Source organism: Triturus cristatus, chromosome 11, assembly GCF_964204655.1.
Source record: "Triturus cristatus chromosome 11, aTriCri1.1, whole genome shotgun sequence".
NCBI classification, from domain to species: domain Eukaryota; kingdom Metazoa; phylum Chordata; class Amphibia; order Caudata; family Salamandridae; genus Triturus; species Triturus cristatus.
The window spans coordinates 412,584,676-412,608,101 of record NC_140594.1 but is presented as its reverse complement, the minus strand read 5'-3'; the positions used below and the strand labels follow the sequence as shown (position 1 = coordinate 412,608,101).

General features: G+C 43.6%; 1 protein-coding gene across 1 annotated transcript in view; it reads right to left on the bottom strand.

Annotated features, from left to right (window-relative positions):
* The window catches only part of NPC1L1 (NPC1 like intracellular cholesterol transporter 1), a 163,615-nt gene that overhangs the window by 50,625 nt on the left and 89,564 nt on the right, over window positions 1-23,426 (bottom strand). Inside the window, 4 exon segments of the mRNA XM_085636098.1 lie at window positions 2,455-2,544; window positions 11,617-11,754; window positions 12,923-13,050; window positions 23,009-23,304. Coding sequence (XP_085492224.1) covers window positions 2,455-2,544; window positions 11,617-11,754; window positions 12,923-13,050; window positions 23,009-23,304 — 652 coding nt within the window.

Sequence of the window (23,426 nt, the reverse complement as noted above, 5' to 3'; positions counted from 1 at the left end):
TGCTCACAGAGGTTCTTAACCCAGCAGCTTCCACACAGGAACCTCTGATTCCTTTCAATGAGGCATTGATAGATACACTAGGGGGCACCTGGGAGTAACCAGGATCTTTCCCACCAGTCAAAAGACAAGTGGCAAGGTGATACAGACCTGCTTCTGGGAACCCTGACATGCTCACATCCGAGTCCGGAGAGCTTCACAAAATGAGTTTTTTCAAGTGCCAGTCTTGCCCAACCATCCATCAACACCTTGTGCCTCCCGGCATGGTATTCATACACTTTGTGGGATAGAGTGACATATGTTTTGCCGGCTGTCCCTGAGGATTTGAGACGCACCTTGCAACATCTGATCCTTTATGGCAATGATAGTGCAAAAGATACAATCCATTCTGGCCTGGGCACGACTGTCTGCATGGGTAGGGCAGTCGGCACCAGCGTAGTGCTTAGGTGCCAAGCTTGGATTCTCTCCACAGGCTTCTCTTTCGATGTCCAGCAGTCTCTATTGGACATGCCGTTTGATGGCTCAAAACGTTTTGGGGCAAAGACTGATTAGGGTCTCTAGAAATTTAAGTGAAAAGCAAAGCCACAGCGGACTCTCTAGGCTTAGCTCAACCAAATCGGCAGTTCCCCCAACAACAAGAATTTGGCTGGGTATGTATGCTGTGACAGTAGCATTATCCTCAGGAACAACGGGCCTCTCAGGAGCCGGCCGACATTGTTCTGGCTCTCATGGAAACGCTCTACCTCGGCCACAACCCCTCCCCCTCTGAAGCCGCAGATACAAAACTGCTTCAATTTGCCATTGACGGCACAAGATCACCTGGCAGGAATTCAGGTCGCATCACACCTCCCTGAATGGAGGAGCATCACATCCGACTAATGAGTGCTCCAGATTATAGATCATGACTACTCCCGACCCTTTCTGTCCTATCCACCAGATATACCACCATCACAGCAACAGCTCCCAGAGGAAAGTCTTCGCCCCATCCTAGATCTCTATCCTCAGAACCTCTTCTTCCCGGAAGAACAAGGTCAAAATGATCACCCTAGCCCACATTCTGTCTACCCTGGATCCAAGAGGCTGGATAGTGGCATTGGATTCGCAGAATGCCTGTTTTCACATTCCCATCCTGCAAACTCACAGGTGATCTATTCACTTCCTCAGATAATGCACAGTGTTCAAACATTTGCTCATTGGAGTTTCCAAGGCAGTCCTCCCTGTTAGACACATGCCTGCATTGTGGATAGTGACTCCTGTATGCCTTTCTGACACCCCTGTCCTGCCCAGAGTGCTGAAAAAGATTGGGCAATACCGGGTCTAAGTCAACCTAGAGTTCCAGACAGGTAAAGAAGAGTGTCTTATTCGGAACTTCGGGCCATGAGCATTTGTCCTGCAGTCCGCTGCCCATTCAAAAGAATCTTTCGTCGCACCAGTGCAGGCGGGTCCTGCACCAGACCCTGCACAAATTCCATGCATGGAGATTGAGCAACAACAGCTGAGGTATTTCTATCTTCCTCCTGAAGTTGTTGGGTTCATTCTGATAACCAGGTGCCATTCCACTAAGTCTGTATATTCTGGGAGAAGTTTGTTGCTTGGTGCTTTCCATGTAAGGTTAAATCTTTGCAAGCATGTTTGTTGGACACGCTCTTATTTTGTGTTTCATTGGTTTAGCAAGGCCTTGCTGTAGCCACAGTTAAAGGTTATTAGCCCTTTCGTTTTTGTTTTTATGTCTACTGGATCAACCAGCCCTCTTCAATCACCTGTTATGCATGTTTTGAAGGGACTAGTCCACCTGTTTCCCCCAACCCTTTTTGTGATGCCACAGTGAAACTTTAATTTGAAATCACAAATTTTGCCTACCATTCATTCTAAAGCCAGAACTATTGGCTTTGGTAATGGAAGAGAAAAATAGCAGACAAGGATTTCTTTCTGTAAAGAAGGCTTTTTGAGAATGGTGTGATAGTGTCATGATTGACTGTACTTTTCAGATGCAAAATAGTCCTCCAAGCAATCCAGTGGATTTACACCTTTTAGGTAGAGTACAGAATCATATACCAAATAGTCAGTGGTACAAGGTGAGAGAGAAATAGTCCCCTGGGAGGTGTCAAAGCACACTGTTCGTATATTTTAAAGAATTGCTAACAGTCCAATAGACTGCTGCCCTGTCAAGCTATTCGTTAAAAAAAAAGAAATATCACAATAAATCAGTGGAAATCCCAGAAGCACACTAAAAGGGCACTGAGATTAAGATAGCACTACTTGCCATAGTAATTGTAGAAGACATTATATAAAAGCAGATAACACAGCAAAAGGTGAAAGCTGGTTGATAAGTTAAGGATATATGAGGCTCATGAGATGAAAGAGGCTGAGCAAAGATGAAGTGGTGCTCTTATGAGTTACAGATTGAAGTATCTTGGGTGGTAATGATAGAGGTGCTCTGAGGAGGGGCAAATATACCTGTGGCATCGACAGCTCCTGGTCCAGACCCACACGGACCTTCATAGTGAAAAAAATCCCAGCACAGAACATGAAGATGAACACCACCATCTTAGGATGAGAGAAGAGATTGAGAAAATTAAAGTCTGAAGAGAAAGAGAAAAAATATGAAAAACAATATAGGGAGAATTAAACAAACTACACAGAACAAATGAAAGATAGTAGGAAGTCAAATCTGGAATAGAAAGTTACACAAATGACAAACCTCTGAAAAAATAAGGAATATATTGTGAAAAACATCCAGAGGAGAAATAGGAGAAAAATAAGGAAAAAAAAACTGGAGGACCATAATCTGCAGAAGAAAGACAAGACACAGTGGGCCGCAGAATATGAAAAAGGAAGGAGACAAAGAGCTGAGAACGTTTACGTTGAAACACATGAAAACGATAAGATGCAATGGCTAGGGAAGAATGAACACTGCAATGCAACATCTAAAGATGAAATGAGGGATCTTTGTAGAAAAGAAGATGTACAGAAGAAAGAAAAACACGATGAAAGACTACACACTTGACAAAACAACTGTAGAGAAAAGAGGCATAATTGGAAACAATAACACCTGCAAAAGAAAGATGATACAAGAAACAATCTTTTCAAACAAGAAGGCACAGAAAGAATTACAATCTGGAAAAAGCAAGCAACAGAATGAGAAGCGACATCTAGAGAAGAAAAAGTATTGGAAAAAGAAGATGTAGTGTGATCTAACATCTAGAGACCTCTACAGAAAAAGAAAAGCATGATGAAAAATTATCTGGATAAGAGGAAAAGTCATGAAAAACAACTTGTGGATAGGTAAGAGGAGAGACAGTGGTAAACAAGAGCTCGAAAAGAAAAAACAAGGAAGATTGAGACATATTTTTTCAAGGGGGAAAGAGAATACATGGTGAGAAACATATAGAATAGAGTAGACAGGTTAAGAGACAAAATATTCAAAAGTAAGAGATGAAATCAAACTGCAGAGGAGACACAGTGTGGAAAAATATTTAAGAAAATATGATAAAAAGACATTAGGATTAGAAGGGACATAGTTAGACTTCTGGAAGAAAGACACAAAGAGAAACAACCTCTGAGAATAAAAAGGAGATGTATTAAGAAACAAGGTCTGGAGAAGAAATAGGAGACACAATGAGAAACCACATCACGAGAAGAAATAGGGGCTGCAGTGAGAATCAAGAAACCGCATTTTATAAAAATGAGATAAAATTGAAACAATAATCTTTAGAAGGAAAAACAAACAATGAGAACCCACATGTAAGCAAGAAATAAGAAAATAAAAAAACAAAAGTTGCAGAAGTAAAATAACACACATTGAGAAATAATACACGGAAAAGAAATAAGACAAGTGAATAGCAATATCTGAAGAACTATGAGTCACATTAAAAAACGGCATCATCAAAAACAAAACACATTGTGAAAGTACATAGAGAGAGGAAGAATACGAAATCAGACGCAACATCTTGAGAAGAAATAGAAGATGGTATAAAAAGCATCATCTGGACAGTAAAGAGGAGTCCCACTGAATAACAATGTATCTACAAGAAGAGCAAAATACAGAATGGGAAAGAATGTATGGAAAAGAATGGGTAGATACAAGAAACAACATAAAGAAATAAAACATGACTCAGTACATGAAACAATGTCTTGGGGAGAAATAAATAACCAAACAATAAAAACAATGCACAGTGCCAAAGAATGAAGGGGGAAAAAGAAGATACTGCAGGAAACACTATTTAGAGAAGAAAAGGAAGTCACAAAATTGCTGTTGGGGGAGAAAGAGGAATGTTGATGACAACACACACATGATTAAAAGACTGAAACCATATCAGGGGAAGAGGAGATTCAGACTTGCATCTAGAAAGAAGCATTGGCATAGCCAATAGGTCTCGCTTTTGGGACCTTATAAGTATTTAGTTATGCAGCACAATATCCTTGGTGCAACAACATCATGGCTAAACACTTATAAGTTCCCAAAGGCGAGACCTATTGGCTATGCCTATGCTTGTTTCACATGCTCCCAAGTACTCTCTCTGTGTGGAGATAATGTCTTGCACCCTTTACATTGTCTGCTGTTCTTTCCCAGAGCATAATCCGTGCTTTATAAATCTTAACAATTAAATAAAAATTAAACAACCCAGCCTTGTGTATTGTGTAACCTAGGTTCAAGCCCATACCACAACTTTTGCAGAACAAAATAGGTTTTAAAATGCCCAGAATGAAGATATTGGTGTGGATGATATAGTATTAATTAGAGCACTAATAAATAGCAGATATACATTGGAGGGTTCTACAGTGCTATTGAGTGGTTATACTGATTGTACAACAAACCGGAAGACCAAAGTCCGATTGGTCGGATGGCCGATTGGTTTGTAAATATCACTGGAACCCACAAATGGCATTGTTGCACCATAATAGATGTTGACCATTAAGTATTTGCATGTATACCATATTAATAAAGGCAAGGATCCACTGTAGTCAGCATTTCTTATTTCATGGGAATGCTCAACCAAAGACTGAGTGGTTTATAATGTCCAATGCATATATATTTTAATTTATTATGGTATAAGGGAAGAGAATATATATATATATATATGTGAACAAGCCCACCTGTTGGGCGAAACGCGTCATGCCACCATGCCGAAGCGTCTGCTTACCTGAATAAAAGAAATCACGCACCAACCTGGAGTCGGTGTCCCTATCTTCGCCTCGTATTTGGAAGCAAATTGTGGAAATACTGGCGTTCGTCATATATATATATATATATATATATATATATATATATTATCTACTGGCTGTCGCCAGTAGATAGTTATAGTTAGGACCTATTTTCTATAGGAAATCCGCAACATTCTATTTGGAATAACGTTGGCGCCGATTGACGAATCTTCGCAAAGTTTTCCAAACTTTTGGCCAGTTTTGTGGTGATTCGTCAAGCGGGGGCCGAGAAAAAAGGGGGGTGCCAAAACGCGTTTTCCCCATGCAATTTCCCATAGGATCTGTTGTCGCAGCTACAGCCGGAACTGCTGAACGGAATTACACCAAATTTGGCAGAGAGGTAGTCCTCAGTTCAGACTCGTGCCTTTTGCTTAAATGGTGTAAATCAGTTCAGTAGTTCCTGAGAAAATTAGAGTTAAATGTACATAAATATCTATGGCCGGGGAGGATCCGCAGACCCTACCCGCACCATAAGCGCACCCTCCCCGAACCAAGCGCGCACCCTCCCGATCGCGCGCTGAATGCTAATTGGCTGCCAACACTCTGAATCAGGAAGTGTTGGAAGCCATCTTGTGCCTCGGTAGAACCGAGGCACAAGAAAGCACAAAAAAAAGGCGCAAAACGCGAGAAAGGGGCAGGGTAGAAACACCCTGACCCCTAGGCCTGCTCAGGGGGTCCCACAAGGACCCCCAAGGCCAAAAATAAAATTTGTTTTTTAAAAAAAAATCGCGGGATGTGCTTAGGGTCCGCGCATCCCGCTAATGAATGTCATCAGTGATGTCACTGACCATGTCATGAGTGATGTAATATGTGACATCATCAGCAGTGCATTGCGGGGGCGCGAGTTATAGTTAGCTGAACTAACTATAACAGGGGAATTTCTAGGGTTTTGTACGAGGGAAATGTCCAGCTAACTATAACGCCCCTGAAACCTATGTTTTTTTTAGTGAATATATATATATATATATATATATATATATATATATATATATATATATATATATATTAGTATAGTATGAGAAATGATGCACACACACACACACACACTCTCACCCACTCATTGAAGCCCCTATGTTAAGTAATTTGCATCCTAGTTGGTTCTCTGTGCTAAAATGAAGAGAAAATAGAGTTCATATGTGTAATACAGAAGGTAAGGTTGCAGTGAAGAATTATTTTTCATTGTACCAGATGCACACCGTACACCATGCCTATGTAGGCAAGTTATTCTGCACCCCACAGTAAGCACTATATAAGTATTGCAGCATTGGTAAAGCCAATAGCTGCCAGAAATTTTGGAAGGGTATTTTATATGCTTCCAAGATGGCCACTTCATTAAGTCAAGAGCACTGATGACATTATGGGTGATATTGAGGAAATCTCTCACAATCACTGGCTACGTCTTTGTATTCAGTGGTCGATTAATGCTCTGCACTCATCTCTTGTCCAACTTGAAGTAACTTTGATTGCTTCCACTGTTATAATCAAACACCGAATGGCATCTTGAAGATATCATTTGTAGCCCACTGTCTCTACAAGACAACAACTGCAACAGCTGTCACACAACCCTTGGATAGAGTCCGAAGGCTTTCCTCGCAAGCCTTGGCCTTCACTTCATGTAGGTAGCCGCACCTCAGAAGCACCTCCTGGCATATGCCAAAATGTATGAATAAGTGCTCCTAGCTGCGACCCATGCAGAGGGGATGAAGGAGTGTTCGGAGAACTGGAAACAGTTGTGTAATCCTCAGACCTACTCCAGCCAAACGGGAATGTGACGTCATACTTCCTCCAACAAGCACAGCCGGTCGTGAGGTTCTCAGAACTTCTCCAAGGCAATGATTTTTAACCCCTTAATTTACCCAACAACACTATTTGAAAGTGAGGTTCCTGTAACCGCTGTGACAAGAAGCATTTGTACAGAACCTTCTACTGTTAGCATGGCATCTTAGCACTTTCTTAACCTAAGGGGCTGTTTTCGTGCGGTTCTGGTATTTCCATCAATTTATTGTGTTGTGCATGGGATAGGGTGACCAGACGTCCCGGATTACCCCGGACAGTCCCGGTTTTCAGAGGATTGTTCTGGAGCTTTTCCTAATTTTAAATACATGTCCCTGTTTTTGGGACAAAGGCCAAGTCATCCTGCAAAGCAGAATGAAAATGTGTTGTTTCCTTTCCACAGGCCTCTAAAGTCTGAAACAACAGAAGTAATGTATCTGTTTTTGTTTCAGGCGGTGCTGGACGAGGCCGGCTATACATATAGAAGCAGTGCTTTAAATTGGCCTGTACTGTCCAGTACGGTGATCCAGCACTTTTTATTTTGTGAAGGAGAGTACCGGCACTTCTAAAGAGAGACTTGATACTTCTAAATGGAGAGTATAGGCACTTCTCAGAAACAAGCAGTCACTCTGCTACAGAGTACCTGCAGCACTGTATAGAAGTACAGCTTTAGACCTGCTTTTATGTCTGGCCTGTCGCGGTTGTTGATTCTCAAACTCTGGTCACCCTGATATGGTAGGTATGGGGAATAGAACACTTGTGAGGTGCGCTTAGTATTTTTTAAGGTGCGTAGTAAACCTCAGGTCCCTACATTACTTGCACGCTAAAATTGAACAGTACCCCGTTTCTCCCGCTCAGTCCCTCAGAGAATCGCTTGTGCTTTACATTGGAGGTTATCTCGTGCTTCCCGGGACACTCCAGCTCTCTCTAGGGCTGGAGAGTGTCAGCCGCTTGTGAGACGCAGCTCTCCCAGCAGGCGGCACTAGGACCCGGTGAGAGGCGTGCAAAATGCTCCCAGCAATGCGCAATACTGACTGCTGGCTCAGTGTGCGATCCCTGCATTACAGAGCCGGGATCAAGGTTGCCAGATTGGGCTATTTCCCGCACAATTGGGCTACTTTTTTCCCAGTTGTGCGGGAAAAACCCATGCCTGGCGGGGGGCTACTTTTTGGGCTGGTTTTGAGACCTTGTGCGGGAAATATTGGCCTGGGGCGGGCGCCCAACGCCCCACGCCCACTACCAGTACCATTACCACTATCTATGCAGCAGTGTGAGTTGATCCTATCGCGCAGTCGCGCACAAGCACTAGTAACATTCATCATTGCATGCCCCAGCCCCTCTGCCTTGCGTGCCCCCCCTTGCCTGCTTGCCTGCGTGCCGCGGACCCGTCAATCAAAGTTAGCCCCGCCCAGCGCCGCGGCCCAGCCTCAGCCAGGCCAGCACTAGCATTAGCCTAAGCCAGCCAAGCCCAGTGAAACCGACGACCCCCCCCTCCCCCCAGGCCGACTCCGAGCCGAGGGCGGCAGACGTGAGCAGGTAGCATAGCAACTCAGAAGAACTTGAAACATTACACACACACGAACCAAGCCAGGGCCCAGGCAACACAACAGTCATTGGTCAATGTTGCAGGTGCCATTGCCATTGGCTAAGTAGAAGTTGAGTAATGACTACTATTGTTACATTGTTGCTGGTGCTGCCTGTTGCCGGGCCTGAGCCTGAGGAGGCTGTGTGTGATGTCATGTGACGCGCTGACCAACTTAAGTGGCTGAGTGTTGTGTTCTGCATAGCAGCACAGTGCACACACCCTACGCGGACGTGACATCACACACGGAGAAGAGCCACCCCCCTGCCACACCACCTAACTTTTACCATACCCCTCGTGGTGTCTGTGGCAAATAATTAGCCAATGTGGGGGTCTCCAGGGCCGTCATGTTGTAGCGCGCGAAAACGCTACCAATGACGGCCCTGGGAATTAATTTTAGGTCAGCCCCCGCGGTTCCATATAATGCGGGGGCTGACGTGACGTGAGCAGAGCAAGGTCTTTTCGGCGGCGGCTAATCATTCCGGCTAATTATACAACTTGAGTAGTTGACTTGAGTTGAGCAGGAGCAGGCCAGGCAGGAGCTTGAGTTTTAATACCACACCAACCTGAACCAACTTGACTGGCTGAGCTGAACTCGTTACTCGCCTCGACGTGGAGAGTAGACTGCCTCAGATTCTCTGACCCGTCACCCGTCCCAGCCCAGATCCAGTCACCGTCGTCACCGACACCACCGCCACCGATCCAAGTACTGACTGTGTGTAGACTTGAGTTGCAGTACTAGCGGGCGGCATGCGCCGCGCGGCGCAGGGCCGCAGCAGGCCAGGCCCAGGCCAGCCCCGGCAGTGTGAGGTCAGAAGACGTGTGAGGAGGACTGGAGGAGTCCAAGTACTGTCCAGAGAATCTAGACGAGTAACTAACGACGACGTCGACGCGACGAGTCCTGTCCGACACGAGTCCGAGTCTGACCAGTGGCACTGGCTGCACTCGTCATCATCCTCCTCATCAGCAGGCCCCAGGCCCACCTCGCTCCAGCTCAGTCTCCAGCCCAGTCCAGAGTCCAGGCCCAAGCCAGCCCCCCCCCCCCCCAGCCCCAGTCACTCCAGCGGCCCCCGTCACTGAGTCCAGGCTGCCCAGTAAGTTAACTCAAGACTCAGAGTTCAGCCCCAGCCAGGCCCGCCAGCGGCCACGCCCAGCCACTGCCAGGCAGCATTAGTGTCCAGTCTGCCAGCCACCCACCACCGGTGACTGCGTGACTCACCAGTCACCAGCGACCAGGTAAGTGACAGTGAGACTGAGTGACATGATGCATGTCAGTGACATCATGACAGTCGTGTTTTAGCGGCGCGCTAGTGCGAAAGTATTTTTTTGCGCCTCATCAATGACCCAGTGGTTGGGGGTTGGCTTTACTAATAAAAATGTATATCGGCCCAAACTCATTTGAGCAACATTAAAATAATGAAAGACTGCGGAATTTCTAACTGTACCATCCATGTTTGTATGCAGCTCTTTGATGACAGTTCATAGGTCACTGTCCTATGTTAGGATTGTAATTTCTGAACTGCAAGTAACACAAGAATCTCTGTGACAAAGGCAGTAACCCACTGAGCTATCCAAATAAAATACAGCCTATCTGCATTTCAAAACTACAAATGGGCAAAGGGCTGCTCTCCAGCAGGATCATTACTCACCAGTTCGCTGGACATTTTTTATTGTTGCCTTGCATCCATGGCCATGTTAATGATAAAAACAATTTAAATGAAGCATATGCAAAGTATGTGCCTTGCTGCTAACACCCTCCCACCATCTGTATATTGAATAGAATGTATATTTGTCATTAAAATTGGTTCTGGTGTCGATTTGCGCTTAATTGGACACTTGCTAATTTGGGCTGGTTTTTGGGCTGGAACTGGTCTGATTGGGCTTGTTTTGGGCTTGTATTTCAGCTGCATTGGGCTTGGGACGGGTCTAAAAATCTGGCAACACTGGCCGGGATGGGCAGCCAGGGGCAGGGAGCATCGGGCAGGCTGAGCCCCCTGGGCCAGGGAGCCAGTTTTGCCCCAGAACAGGGGAACCATGAGAGAGAGGCAGAGACAGTGGATAGGTACATGGTGCCGGTGACTAGGGGCGAGGCTGAGAAATGGAAGTAACAAAAGTGCATTGTATCTAAACACATGGCCAAACAAGCACAAGCACGCAAAAAAAAAGTCTTATCTGACATTTTCGTGCCTCCTGAGCGAGCGGGCACAGTGAGTGCTTAGAAGCCAGACTACCACAGAATTCAGCACTTTACAGAACAAGCATTGGTCGCGCGGCCGTAAAAGTAACGCCGCGCGGCCGTGAAATGAAATAATAAAAAAAATGCGAGTGGTGACGCATGTTGTGCGCACGCGTGTGGGGAAAAAGTGCTGTGCACGTCGCGCGCGCTTGTGCGTGTAATAGCAAGCTGGTGGCCGACCTGGGTAGCACTTTTAAACCACCTACTAAATTTCTTGCAAGAGCAGCACATGCGCTGACTCTAGCAAGACCTAAAAAGGAATGAGACAGTGTTACATTTTTGGGGTGAATAGTAGGCACAACGAAAAAGTAGAGAATATGCACTGAAATACACCTTGATAGAAAATAGAAGGCAGCAAGAAACATCTAAAGGAGTAGGAGAGAAGATCCAAAGAGAAACTAATTCTGAAGAAAAAAAGAGGTCACAAAGTATTACAATGTATGTAGAAAAAAAAGACAGAGTAAGAAACGACTTCTGGCAAAGAAAGAGATACACCTCAAAATCAACATTTTTAGAAGAAAAAAAAATCAATAAGAACCCACACCTGGAGAAGAGAGATAAGAAACAAATAAAACTTAAACATCCAGAAAAAAGGCAAGCAAAATAAGAAATATACAATTGGAGAAACAATAAATATCAGGACAAGAAGAAACACCAAGAGGAACAGCACTGTAAGGAGGAAAAGAGAAATACCAATACAGCTAGGCAGCGTTGGTTATATCAGACATTGATAACTAGGATAATTCTTGGTCTAATGACTGCCAAGTATGACCCCCGTACTAACAGAGGCCAGATGTAGACAATAGACTTTTTGCCTGCTCACCACTACAATTCGTGTGAAACTGTTCAAGAGCACGGGGGCATAGACGTTCTTCATGAAGGAGTACAAGAAGCTCTTCTTCTTCCTCTTTGGCTTCTTCTTCTGAGATTGTATACAGCAACAGATGTCTACCCGATTGCCCTGTGGAGATGATGGTAGAAATAGGTTACAAGGTCAACCAATTAGAATGACAGTCACAAGTGTATGAGGAGTGACCTCGCATATTGCTGGGACCAAGTTTGCGTTTGGGCTTCTATGGTTGGTGCATCACTTATACGTAATCTCTTGAGGGAGTGCTGGGTTAGATATTGATCAGAAGGTTGGGGTGGGATTTGATATTCCCTCTTACAATGGAGTTGGGCCTGGATACCCCTGGATGTAGTACTGGGGTGGGTTATTCCCTCTTAAGGTCAATATGTTTTTCACGGAGTGATGGTGTTGGATTTGCCCTTCTTCGAGGCAGAGCTGGGATTAGGTTTCGCCTTTTGAGTCTCTGCTGAGGTTGGATTATCCCCTAGAAGTCTTGGGCTGGATATTGTCTCTTCATGCAGTGCTGGGGGTTGCTATTGTTTGCAAAGGTTTGGGTGTTGAAAGAGGTCCAAGATTACAGTGTGACAGGGATGGGAAGGGGATTGCTTCATGGTAGAGTGCTGGAGTTAGCTATTGCCCAACTAGGTAGTGCCACGGTTGAATATTACCTCTTCAGGACATCCTAAAGTTGCAAACTTCTCCTGCAATAGATGGTGCGGAGTTTGTAATTAGATCCAGGTTTACTAAATAGTGCTTTGGGTGTTTTTCCCTGTACCAGAGCTGGAGTTTTTATAAAGAACCTCCCTTGAGATACTGCTAAGCGATGGTACATTACAGTGTTCTCATGGATTTGACACTGTGTTCCTAAGGCAATGTTGTGGATTTGTTACACTCTTAATGAAAATGTTCTATAGTATTGGTGAATATTAGTTTCACAATAATGCAGCACTGCTATGTTGATGCTGTATCACGTACACAGTGCAATGCTATATTTTCACTGTAAAGCTGTAGATTTGGAACACCTTAGTGCATTGAAATAGCCAAAGTAGTGTGCAGTATTCAATTAACAATGCAACCATCCTTGCAGGTAAATGTTGGATACTTGTTGAAAACATGCGCTGATCACAATCTAGCTCAGTGTGCATCGATGACTGATCCCTCTGTCATTCACTTTCTCTCTTTCCCTTTCACTTTTTCTCCACCTCATGTCTGGTCTCTCTGTCTCTTTCCCACCCCTCTCTTTTTCTCTATCTCCCTGAACAGTTGGGCAAGTTCTCACCTCCTCTCTGCGGGCATCAAGGGATACCAGGGCCACAAACATGGACATCTGCAGCATGAAGTCCAGCAGCACTGCCAGGGCTGCATTCAGGGCAAAGGTCTTCACTGCTGGCATCTGGGTCAGAGCCCCTGTGATGAAGAATGACACTGTGAGAAGCATACAATAGAAGCCCTGCTGCACGTCTGCCTTTGCCTTCACTATACAGGCTGTCTTTCTACACCCTTTTGGTTGACTGGAGAACTTCTCAATTTTAACAGTGGCTCTGCCTTTTCCCTGCTGGTCCAGCACCATCGTTACACAGACATCTGCCATTTCCAGGACAACGAGTCACGTTTCTGTATAAAGACCACATGTTCGATGCATGTCACCTCTGACAAGGGAATTTTACCATTTTCCATCAGTAGCACTTATGGCCTGATTTAGATCTTAGCAGGCGGGTTACTCCGTCACAACGGTGAAGGATATACCATCTGCCAAAATATAAATCCCATTATATCCTATGGGATTTAGATTTCAATGGACAGGCTATCCGTCACCGCTGTGACGGAGTAACCCGTCCCCCAAGATCTAAATCAGGCCCTTAGTCTAATTTCCATTAATATCGCACTTTCATTTGATGAAGTATATCATCATGCAAAACTGAAATGAAACATTATCATAAATAATTTAATGCACAGAAATGTGATGATTTTTTTTCTGCAAGTAACATAAGTCCACTCAATGTGAGAATTGCCTTATTGAGACTGCCCTTGAATTATTCGCAAGAAGTCTCAGTATCCAAGAATGCATGAATGAAGTGTCATAAAGTTAGCCACTCAATATAAATGAATAGATACTGTCAGTGGCAGCTCACATAGGGCGTGCTACGGGGTGGTGGGCGGGGGTGTAGAAAACTCAGGCATACGAAGGAACGTAATAATTACGTTCCTCCGTTCCGTTGTATGTCCGTGTTTGCTACGCCCCCACCCTGCCCCTCCCCCGCCTCGCTCCCCCGCCCCACAGCACGCCCTATGTGAGCCGCCACTGGATACTGTATATAAACCGGTTCCAACCTTCTCAAGTTCAGTAAGGATCCAGTGCAAACAGTATCAGGTAAAGCCCGATTTACAACGGAAACAATTTGCAGTTGCTTCTAGTGCTGCCTCCAATAAAATTAAGTCGATGTCATCTCTTTAATTATCTCCAGATAAGTGGAATATGTAAGTCCCAGGAAGCATCATAAAATCAAAATCTCAAATAAGCCCATAGTTGTTTTAATGACAGGAAGCCACACTGGGGTCCCTAAAGGTAAAGCAAGAAGAACCTCAGAAATACAAGCTTTCTTGAGAGGAGACAGAGAATAACCCCTATGACAATTATGAAACCTCAAAAAGGCATTTGACGCAACATTCAAAGACTTTTTTTTATTGCCATGTATTCTCTTACATGATAAGTTATTACTGAAGACTATTCTTCAGTAGCGATGAGAGGAGACAGAAGCTAGAAGCCTTTTCTCCTCGGTCTAATAGCCCTTAAAACCACCAGATTTTCGAAATGTGACTATTTGTGTATTTCCACGGGTTTACCTGTACGTCATTCATGATAGTAAAATCTGTCAGCGTTTCTAAATCTCTTTAGAAGCCCATGTCAACCTGGTCATATATGATCAAGTCATATGCATAAAATGCAAAAAAATGTTGATTGCCAAAAGTCGGAGGATTCAGTCATGTTTGGACCAGGTATGTGAGAAGATTGTTCATAAAGATGTTACATAAAAAGGGTGCAAAACTCATCCTGACTCATGCCAAGTGGAGATTAAGCTTACTTTTAGCTCCTCTTGGCATTGGGACAAAGGCCCAGTTGTAAGAAGCACCTACATTTAACAGTTTAGTCAAGAGGCGCTTATCAACATAATCAAATGCCTTACTAAGATCAACAAATACACAGCCTAAAGCATAAAAAAGCTCATTTGCTGAACAAGCTCGCTAGACAGCAGGGATACAGCCATTGAGTTATGCAGTGTAGAGCAGCTGGGTCGTCCTCCTAATCCGAGGCAATGGAATTATTTCTGCTTCTAAATCAATCAAAATACTTTGTTCGGTTGCCATGACCATTAAAGTGTGAAAAAGGAATAGCAAGATAAACATTTTGAAGGAAAATCTTGGCATTTGGTATGGGTATTGGTAGGAAATACCGAAGTGGGTTTGCCCAGTCGGTGTAAAGATGACAGTAAGGTCAATAATTTTGGTGGAACATCCGTCAGCGGATTTAACTCTGTTACTGAGGTGGGGAGATTTTGAACCGCCCCTGTGGTGGAGAAATTATTTCTGCCATCAGCAAAAACAAACGACCCAACTCAAAATCAGCCTGAATATAACTAAAAAATGAAGCGAAATTACCGTGAAATCTAGCTTGAGTGGGCACCAGTGATTCTGAACAACAAAAAATTCCTTCTAGTAGTGCTAGTTTTCTGGCACCCCAAGGGTGCCAATGACTTCAACAGACACCAAAAATGACATATGTCTTAAAAAATACTTTTGCTACTTTGAGCGGACAGAACAGGTCACGTCTCTCCCTGTTGGAACGATCGCTTGCAGGCGGCGTTATTTAAATCAGTGTTCTAAATCACTCGTTAACTCGTCTCCAACCGGCTGGTGGAGCCCGAATGATTTTTCATCACGTTCTCAGACCACAATCTCCTGGTGTGGGTCTACCTGTGCTACATAACCGGAATTAATTCGGATCCTACACTATTCACATCATAGGATCCCCATCATTCATTCATTGTGGCTGTTAACCATTGTTTTCCTGCCCCCCGTCCTGATGAAGACCCGCCCCTGAAGCATATCACCTAGTAAAAATAACAATAATAATAATAGGGTCGAAACATTGACGTTGCAGTCACACTAGTCCATGCAGCTTCTCTGTCCCCAACACAAAGTCATTCTTGGGCCATGTATTCATGCATTGAGAAATTGGACAGTGCAGCATAACTACTGTTGCCCTTACATGTCACCTATTTGTATAATATATGTAGAGCACTTGTTTCACTTATCACCACAAAGTCACTTTTCTTGCACTTCAATCACTTTATTGCCCTGCATTGTATTGCTTTATGGACAGCCATATTCATTAATTTGTGTGCATAATATTCATATAATACAAAGTGTCATTTCTGACTAAAAAATATTTTGTCCTTGTGGTGTGTTCCAAGTATTCCTGTTTGGTTCTTTAAAAGTGACGTTGAACCTTTTTCTTCCATTTAAAATCGTAAATGTTCTTCACCAAAAACTGATTGTTGTGGATACATTGATTTCATTGAACAAAGAAATTGACACTTTCCTGACAGAACCACTTCGTTATATATCACCCAGTAACAAAAGCAGCAGGGGGGCTGGTCTGTCAAAATTGCCAGGGCTACTTTGGGTTCCCAGTCCGGCCATGCCCATAAACTTTGGCCTTTAGTGGGGAACTGCCATACTGTAAGTCTCTTTCCATGATCCCAAACACGCTTTAAAGTGCATGCTTGGGATAAATGGCAGTTTCATTTCTGATAAACATCCCACATTTTGCAGGTCGCCGCTTTATTTTGGTCTATTCAGCGATGTTTTTGAGTAATGTCCCAGGTACGTGTAGAGGTTTTCCCCTTTGTATCATTGTTATTGCTGATGTTTACTTCTTAGGACTGACATGCTTGCATGGGAATCCTTGCAAGCAAAAATTAACTTCCAGACATGCCCTAAACAGGGTGGCTTTCCGAGGTTCAGAAGCTGGATTCCCTGTGCTGAATGGTCTTCCTGCTCAAGTTCCCAGTCCCGGAGCCAGCCGAGGCTCTGCCATAGGAAACCAAACAGTACTTTTCACCTCTAAATGATGTAGAACTCTAGGTTTAGTGCAATTGGAGAATCACTAGTTTACGGTGCTTTCTCCCACTTTGCCAAACCCAAATTGCCCCAAAAGTGTCTGCCAAGCATGTTGCAGATTTCCAAGAGGGTCAAAATGTATTAGTAAAAACAAAACATTCTTTCATATGGACTGATCATTTCAAGCATAACTATAAAGAACCTTTCTATCCTCTATAATGACCTGCTTATGCTTAGATCTCTGCCTCAGAGTAGTAACCCTCCCTTTATGGGTAGTTCTGCCCCATGGCTGTAGAAGTCTTTTAGAGTTTTATGGTTAAAGGTGGAGCAAGCAATCTCGGCACTAACCCCTTCCACCAGCATGACCCTTGATAGTTGTGAGAGGACAGGCTAGTGATGTCACAGGGTGGCATCTCCCTATGCACTTTTTTGTTTTCTCCTACCATCAGCGAGCCTGAACCCAAAAATGCAGATCTGGAAGTAATTAAGGTTGGCACAGGCCTGCCACCTCACACAGGGCTTCAATAGGACACCAGTGAAGAAGCACATTCACATGGTAATCTGGAAAACCTTTCATAAAATAGGTTCCCGGCAAAGATATAAATGGTTTGCATAGCGTGCTCAATTTAAATTCTCCCCAGGTCTTTGAAAGGGGCTCCAGATGAGTTAATGTTTGCTTTGGGATGACGGGTGTAGCGTCTTAGGACTGTGAGCACCAGGACCCCGCAGTCCTGGGTGGATTCAATGAAAGAATTACGTAATCATTTGGAAGGTGTTAAGGTGTGGCTATTAAAGGTTATGAGATAATGAGAAGTTTCAGGTTGAATGTTGTACTCTGATGAATAAAGATGTAGGTTACGAGCTCTTGGTGTGGTGTGTTCTCGTGCATACTCCAGAACTGGGGAGGCTGCTACAGTGGTTGGAAGGTGGGGGCTGTTTGAGACGAGCAGGGCATCCAAAGGTATGCTTGCTATGTCCCCTTCTCTTGTTTAGTCTATGCCCCTTCTCTGTACGATCCCATTGTGCAAATTATCCAGAGGTTGGAATACCTGTTAGTCTCCATTTATCAAATACGAAAATTATCAATCGCACTACAGAGGTGAATTGTGGATGCCCCTATGCCCCCTACAGAGGCTAATTGTGGATGCCCCCTACAGAGGCGAATCTTGGATGCCCCTATACCCCCTACAGAGGCTAATTGTGGATGCCCCTACAGAGGTGAATTGTGGATGCCTCCGACAGAGGTGAATTGTGGATGCCTCCTACAGAGGTGAATTGTGGATGTCCCCTACAGAGGTGAATTGTGGATGCCCCATCTGAGGCCTCAAAGGACATTTAAGTACACAACTGTGGGTATTTATAACTCGCAGAAGGAAAATACTGGCCCAAGTAGACCACCAGTTAGAAAATATAAAGTGATGGTGCAGGGATTGATTAGTGGGAGCTTAACTGCGAGGGGTAGAGAAGTGAAAAGTAAAAACATGGAAATATTGAAAGAGAAGAGGGAGGGGAGAAATGTATGGGTGCATCTTCAAGTATCACCATTTTAGGATTGGGAAAAAGGTTAAGGAAATTGCACCCCTAAATCGATCCCAGCTATTAATAACCTTCTCCAAATGCAGCAGCTTAAAGGAGATAGAGACGAATGACCTACGACAAGTAGGGTTTGTACAAAACAAAAATAGGAAGGAGGTAACCAAAGTCCTAATGTACTCTGGCTTAGAAAAGCAGACAATACTAAGAGCAGAGAAAGAGCTGCAGAAGGAATGCCTAACAAAGAATTAATGTGTGTCCTAATGTAACCTAACTGGTGCTATGTAAAGTGCTCTGATACCTGATTGGATTCAAGTCAAGTTCGCGCTATATAAAACTCTGCAAACAATAGTTCCAGAATTAGAACTTACTCCAATTGATAACCCAAGATTAGTCTTTCTGTGCCATCATGCGAGCCTGGGGCAAAGACAAATAAAGCTGATTGGCTAGGAGCTGAATGGAAAGGAAGGTATGGAAACAGTATCCAGGGAGTGGGATGGATGAGAGCTAGAGTAACGGAATTGGGGTATATACCCCTAAACCGTGTACGCTAACCCAGAGAGATGAGAGTGGCTAGGTGAAACAGATTAGGATACCAGGTCATCACACAGCCGTGGGGTTCACTCCTGGAACATAAATGGCTTCAGTAAAATTTCAAAATCATATACTTTAAAAAAAATAATAGATATTCATGAGATTGTGTGCTTGAAAGAAACCTGGCTGTGTGATGAAACTCCTTCAATAGAAGGATTTGTGCCGGTCTTTAAGCCCGCAACAAAGGGACAGCAAGGGCGACCCACAGGAGAAAATCGCTACCCTAAAAGCAAACTAGAATAGCTAGAAAGGTAACTCCCCGATCAGTAAGTTGTAAATGGTTAGTAGCATGCAAGGTGGAGCCCCGGGACCCATGCCCTATGGAGGAAAATCTGATAATAGCTAATGTGTATATACGGGGGGGTCTGAGAAATATAGGCTAGAAATGAAAAGGATGAAAGGGGACATTGATTGGTTGTGTGAAAGCTACTCGAAAGACATGGGGGGACATGACCCACAGATTGAACCCAAATACAATGGATAAATGGTCCAAAGAAATGCTAAAATCATTTAATATAAAGACGGCAACATTCCATTAACTAAAGGATCTAAATGGGATATAGCGCTAGGAAACTATCTGTGCTCGAAGGGCCTAGTTTGCTTAAATGGACGGGTAGGCGAGGATCGACCAGCACATCAGACCTTTAAGATCGTCCAACAATTGATTATATTTATATGCATGCCTGGAATTTTGATAAAATAAGGGATTTTAAAGTGGCCTCCGAGGAAGGAAGTGATCACCATCCTCTGAAGTTAAAACTGAAAGGCAATGTAGTACAAAGGGAAAAGGTGACCCCAGTCCAGTTGGAATACCCGAAAACACTGTCCACAAGACTAACAGAGGAACATGTGGAAAAATTGTCAGTTTATCAGCAAAACCAGCCAATGGGTGATAGCTTAGAGTCCCACAGGAAGGGTATGAGAAGATCATTGGGCAGGTTGTACAGTGTTGAAGGGTAGCTTTAAAAGGGAAAGGATCAAAAAATGTAATAGCCCCAAACAACCAAAACAATAGAAATAATTGGTATACTAAGGAATGTAAGATCCTTAAGGCGAAAATAAGGAGAGGGGAGAGAAACCTCAAATTAAGGTATGATAGTGAAAGCCATAATGAACTGATGAGGCTAAGGCGCAGGTATAAAAACTTAATCAGAGACCAGAAAACAGAACACAAAGAAAAGTGTTGGAGACTCATGATAGAGGCTATTGAAACTAAAAACATAAAAGACTTTTGGAAATTAGTACAAGAGGGATCTGGAAAACTCAGGGAAAGATGGTCGGTGTAGTGGAGGAGCAAGCTTGGGTGGACCATCTGGAGGAGAAATATGGTAAAGAAGTCAAGATGGTGAAGGAACAGGCAACACTTTGGGAGAGAGGGGATGAGGATCCCAGAGATATGTTTGCACTAAGTAGAAATATAATCACAAGACTGAGCCTTACCTGTGCCGCTGGTCCTTATAATATGCCTGCGATAATAATAAAAAATCGCCCGGATTGGTGGGTGGAGTTATTGCACAGGTTGTTTGATAGAATTCTGGATGCAGGGATTATACCAGAAAATTGGAGATGGGCAATTATCAGGCCGCCCAAAAGGAGGGAGAGATAAAAAGGCCAAAAACCTATAGGCTGATAAACCTTCTAGACGGGGCCAAAAAGGTATTTTCAAAAATAATCCTGGGAATGTTAAAAGAGCGGGACGATGTAAATGGTATAGTACCTCCAGAACAGGGGGGATTTAAGGAACGGCACTTGACCACTGCTTCGCGCTCTGTTCCATTGCATGTAACTCTGTGGAGCAGCGGGGGAGCCTATTCTGTTGTTTTGTAGACTTCTGTGCAGCTTTTGATCTTGTTCACAGAATCCGCCTATGGGAGGCATTGAGAAAGTTAGCTATCCCTATAGACCTCTTAAGGCTAATTCACGAGCTGCATAGGAGGAATTGGGCCCATATTATTCTGGATACCATGGGGACCCTAACTCAAAAATTACAAGTGAACAATGGGTTGAGACAGGGTTGTGTATTAGCCCCTTTACTCTTTTCTTTATTTGTTGCTGATCTGCCAGAGACTCTAGCCGCGCAAATGGATATAGCCATACGATAAATGGTAAGCATGTGGCATGCCTCCTGTATGCAGATGATCTCGTGATTTTAGACCAACCGAAATAGGCCTACAAAAGAAATTAGAGAAATTTGAGGATTAAGGCTGTGAATGTGACAGCATCAAACTATGGAATAAAGAAAATTTGAAACCTTACAAGTCCTGTGTGGATTACACAATCTGTTCAGTACTACATTGTATTAGTTAATTCGTTCTTGTGTTGCCTCTCATACCTTTGTGCTTAAATTTGAGGATTACTGTAGGTGGAAAAAAATTGTGGTGAATATGGACAAAACTCGAGTGCCTTGCTTTGGCAAAACTAAAAGCAAATTTAACTGGCACTTAGGATCCGAGCGACTGGAAGTAGCTACTGAATATAAGTACCTTGGAATTTGGTTCAAGCGGTCTCTGAAATGGAATATCCACCTAGAGGCCCTAAATACTAGGGCGATTGCCTCTGTGAGCGGGCTGAAAAAGTTTAATAAGTCCTTTGGAGATATGTCATGCAGACCGGTGCTAATAGCTTATGAAGCAATGATCCCCCCGCAACTTCAATATGGAGCTGAATTGCTATATATTAGTGGAAAAGAGAGGTGGGATGCTAAGGAGGGAAAATGTCTAAAGTATTTACTGTTACTTCCCTTTCTGCTATGATCCAAACAATAAGATTGGAAACTGATATGATTTCATGGAATATGTTGGCCGCAAAAGCCCTGATAGGATTCGGGGGGAAACTGAATGGGGAAGATGGACAAAAAATGTCTTAGTGGTGCAAGAATGTAATTGTGCACAGTGAATTAAAATGGGCAGAAAGGGTTAGGGCTAACCTGGCCACCATCTGCACTGGCGAAACAGTGTTTACAACGCTGGTGTTACCACGCAGGTAGGTAAAAATGTGGTCGTTACAATGACCGCGTTGTTACCACACGTGGCTTTACATTGCAAGTCATTTCTACGACTTGCGCTAGGTGGCATGCAACACCAGGGAATGTGTAGGATTTTAAGTCCAACACATTCCCTGCTGTTGTGCTAACTTGAGTAGGAATAGTAATTTATACGATTCCTAAGTCCAGTGCGCCATCTAGCACAAGTCGTAGAAACGACTTGCGATGTAAAGCCATACGTGGTAAGAACGAGGTCGTTGTAACGACCGCGTTGTAAGCTACTGCGTGGTATTTGCTCACGTAGTAACATCATACATTCTCTTCACTGCTATGAAAGTTCAGCAGCTTCAGCAGTCCGTACAAACTGATAACTCCAAGAGTGAGCTAAAAGCACTAGGCAAAGAATTGTCCTACGAAAATGACTACCAATACCTAAGAGAGAAAAAAATCTGTACATGTTATGTTAAATGCGTGGCGTAATAAAGTGAGTTACCCATATGTGGACACTTTACCAAGTCCGTTGTTAAGAAACAAAGTGCTGAGAGTAAGAATTGGTCTCAACCCCTGTAAGATAAGTAATACGGCAAAAGCAAAAATGTTCGGCATAGGAGGGAATTGTGTCTGTGGGTTGAGCATCAACTGTGATATGTTGCATATTCTGTTGGATTGCTTAAAACTCAGACAACAGCAGAGACAATGGCTACACCGAATATTCTTGAACTATGGAATTATGACTCGAGGTCATGCTGTAGAATTTTTAACTGAGATGTGTTTCTTAGATATAGCATGAGCTATTGGTAGATTTCTAAGGGCAGTTAATGCAGTGTTTATTGAAAACAAGTAAAAGTGTGGTGTATTTTTAAGAATTGTATACAGATTTTATTGAAATATAGGTTTTATCTGAATCATTTATTTATGGTTTTATTAGATAGAAATTATTATTATATATGCATTTGTTACCATATTTTAATGTTGTATTGTTTAAGGGCCATTGGTCTAAATAAACACATTTTTGATTGATTTATTGATTGCACTCACAAACCACTGTATACGTGTGGATTTTGCTTTGCCTTAGGTCCTAAACAATGACCTGAAATAATAATTGAGGTAGGGTGGAACAAAATAGGCGCATACCCAAAAAGAAGCAGATTGACTCTGAGACACTGCACAGGAGCATGCTGGGAGCCACGATGCCCAGGACTCTGCCGACGTGCTCCTCTCGCCGCTCCCCTGGATTCCTCTCGTGTCTCTGCAGGGCACAGAAAGCACAATTAGACTACCCCTGGGAGACCACGCGGAATGACTTCTCTCTGCAGGGAGGTCACAACAGGGAGACTCTCATCAGGAGGGAGACGAGTATTGCTGAAGTCTTCCCTGCTTCCAGGAGGAAGTTTATTTCATTTATTAAATTTGCTCAAGCTTTGCAGATGCTCCTGTGCACGTACTAACAGTAGTTGGCCTCAGCCAGCCCTTCCGTCTTCACTCTTTTTCCCCTCAGCCAATATTGCATATTTTAGTTCTCCTCCCCAATCAGAATGTCTCTTCTTTTGCT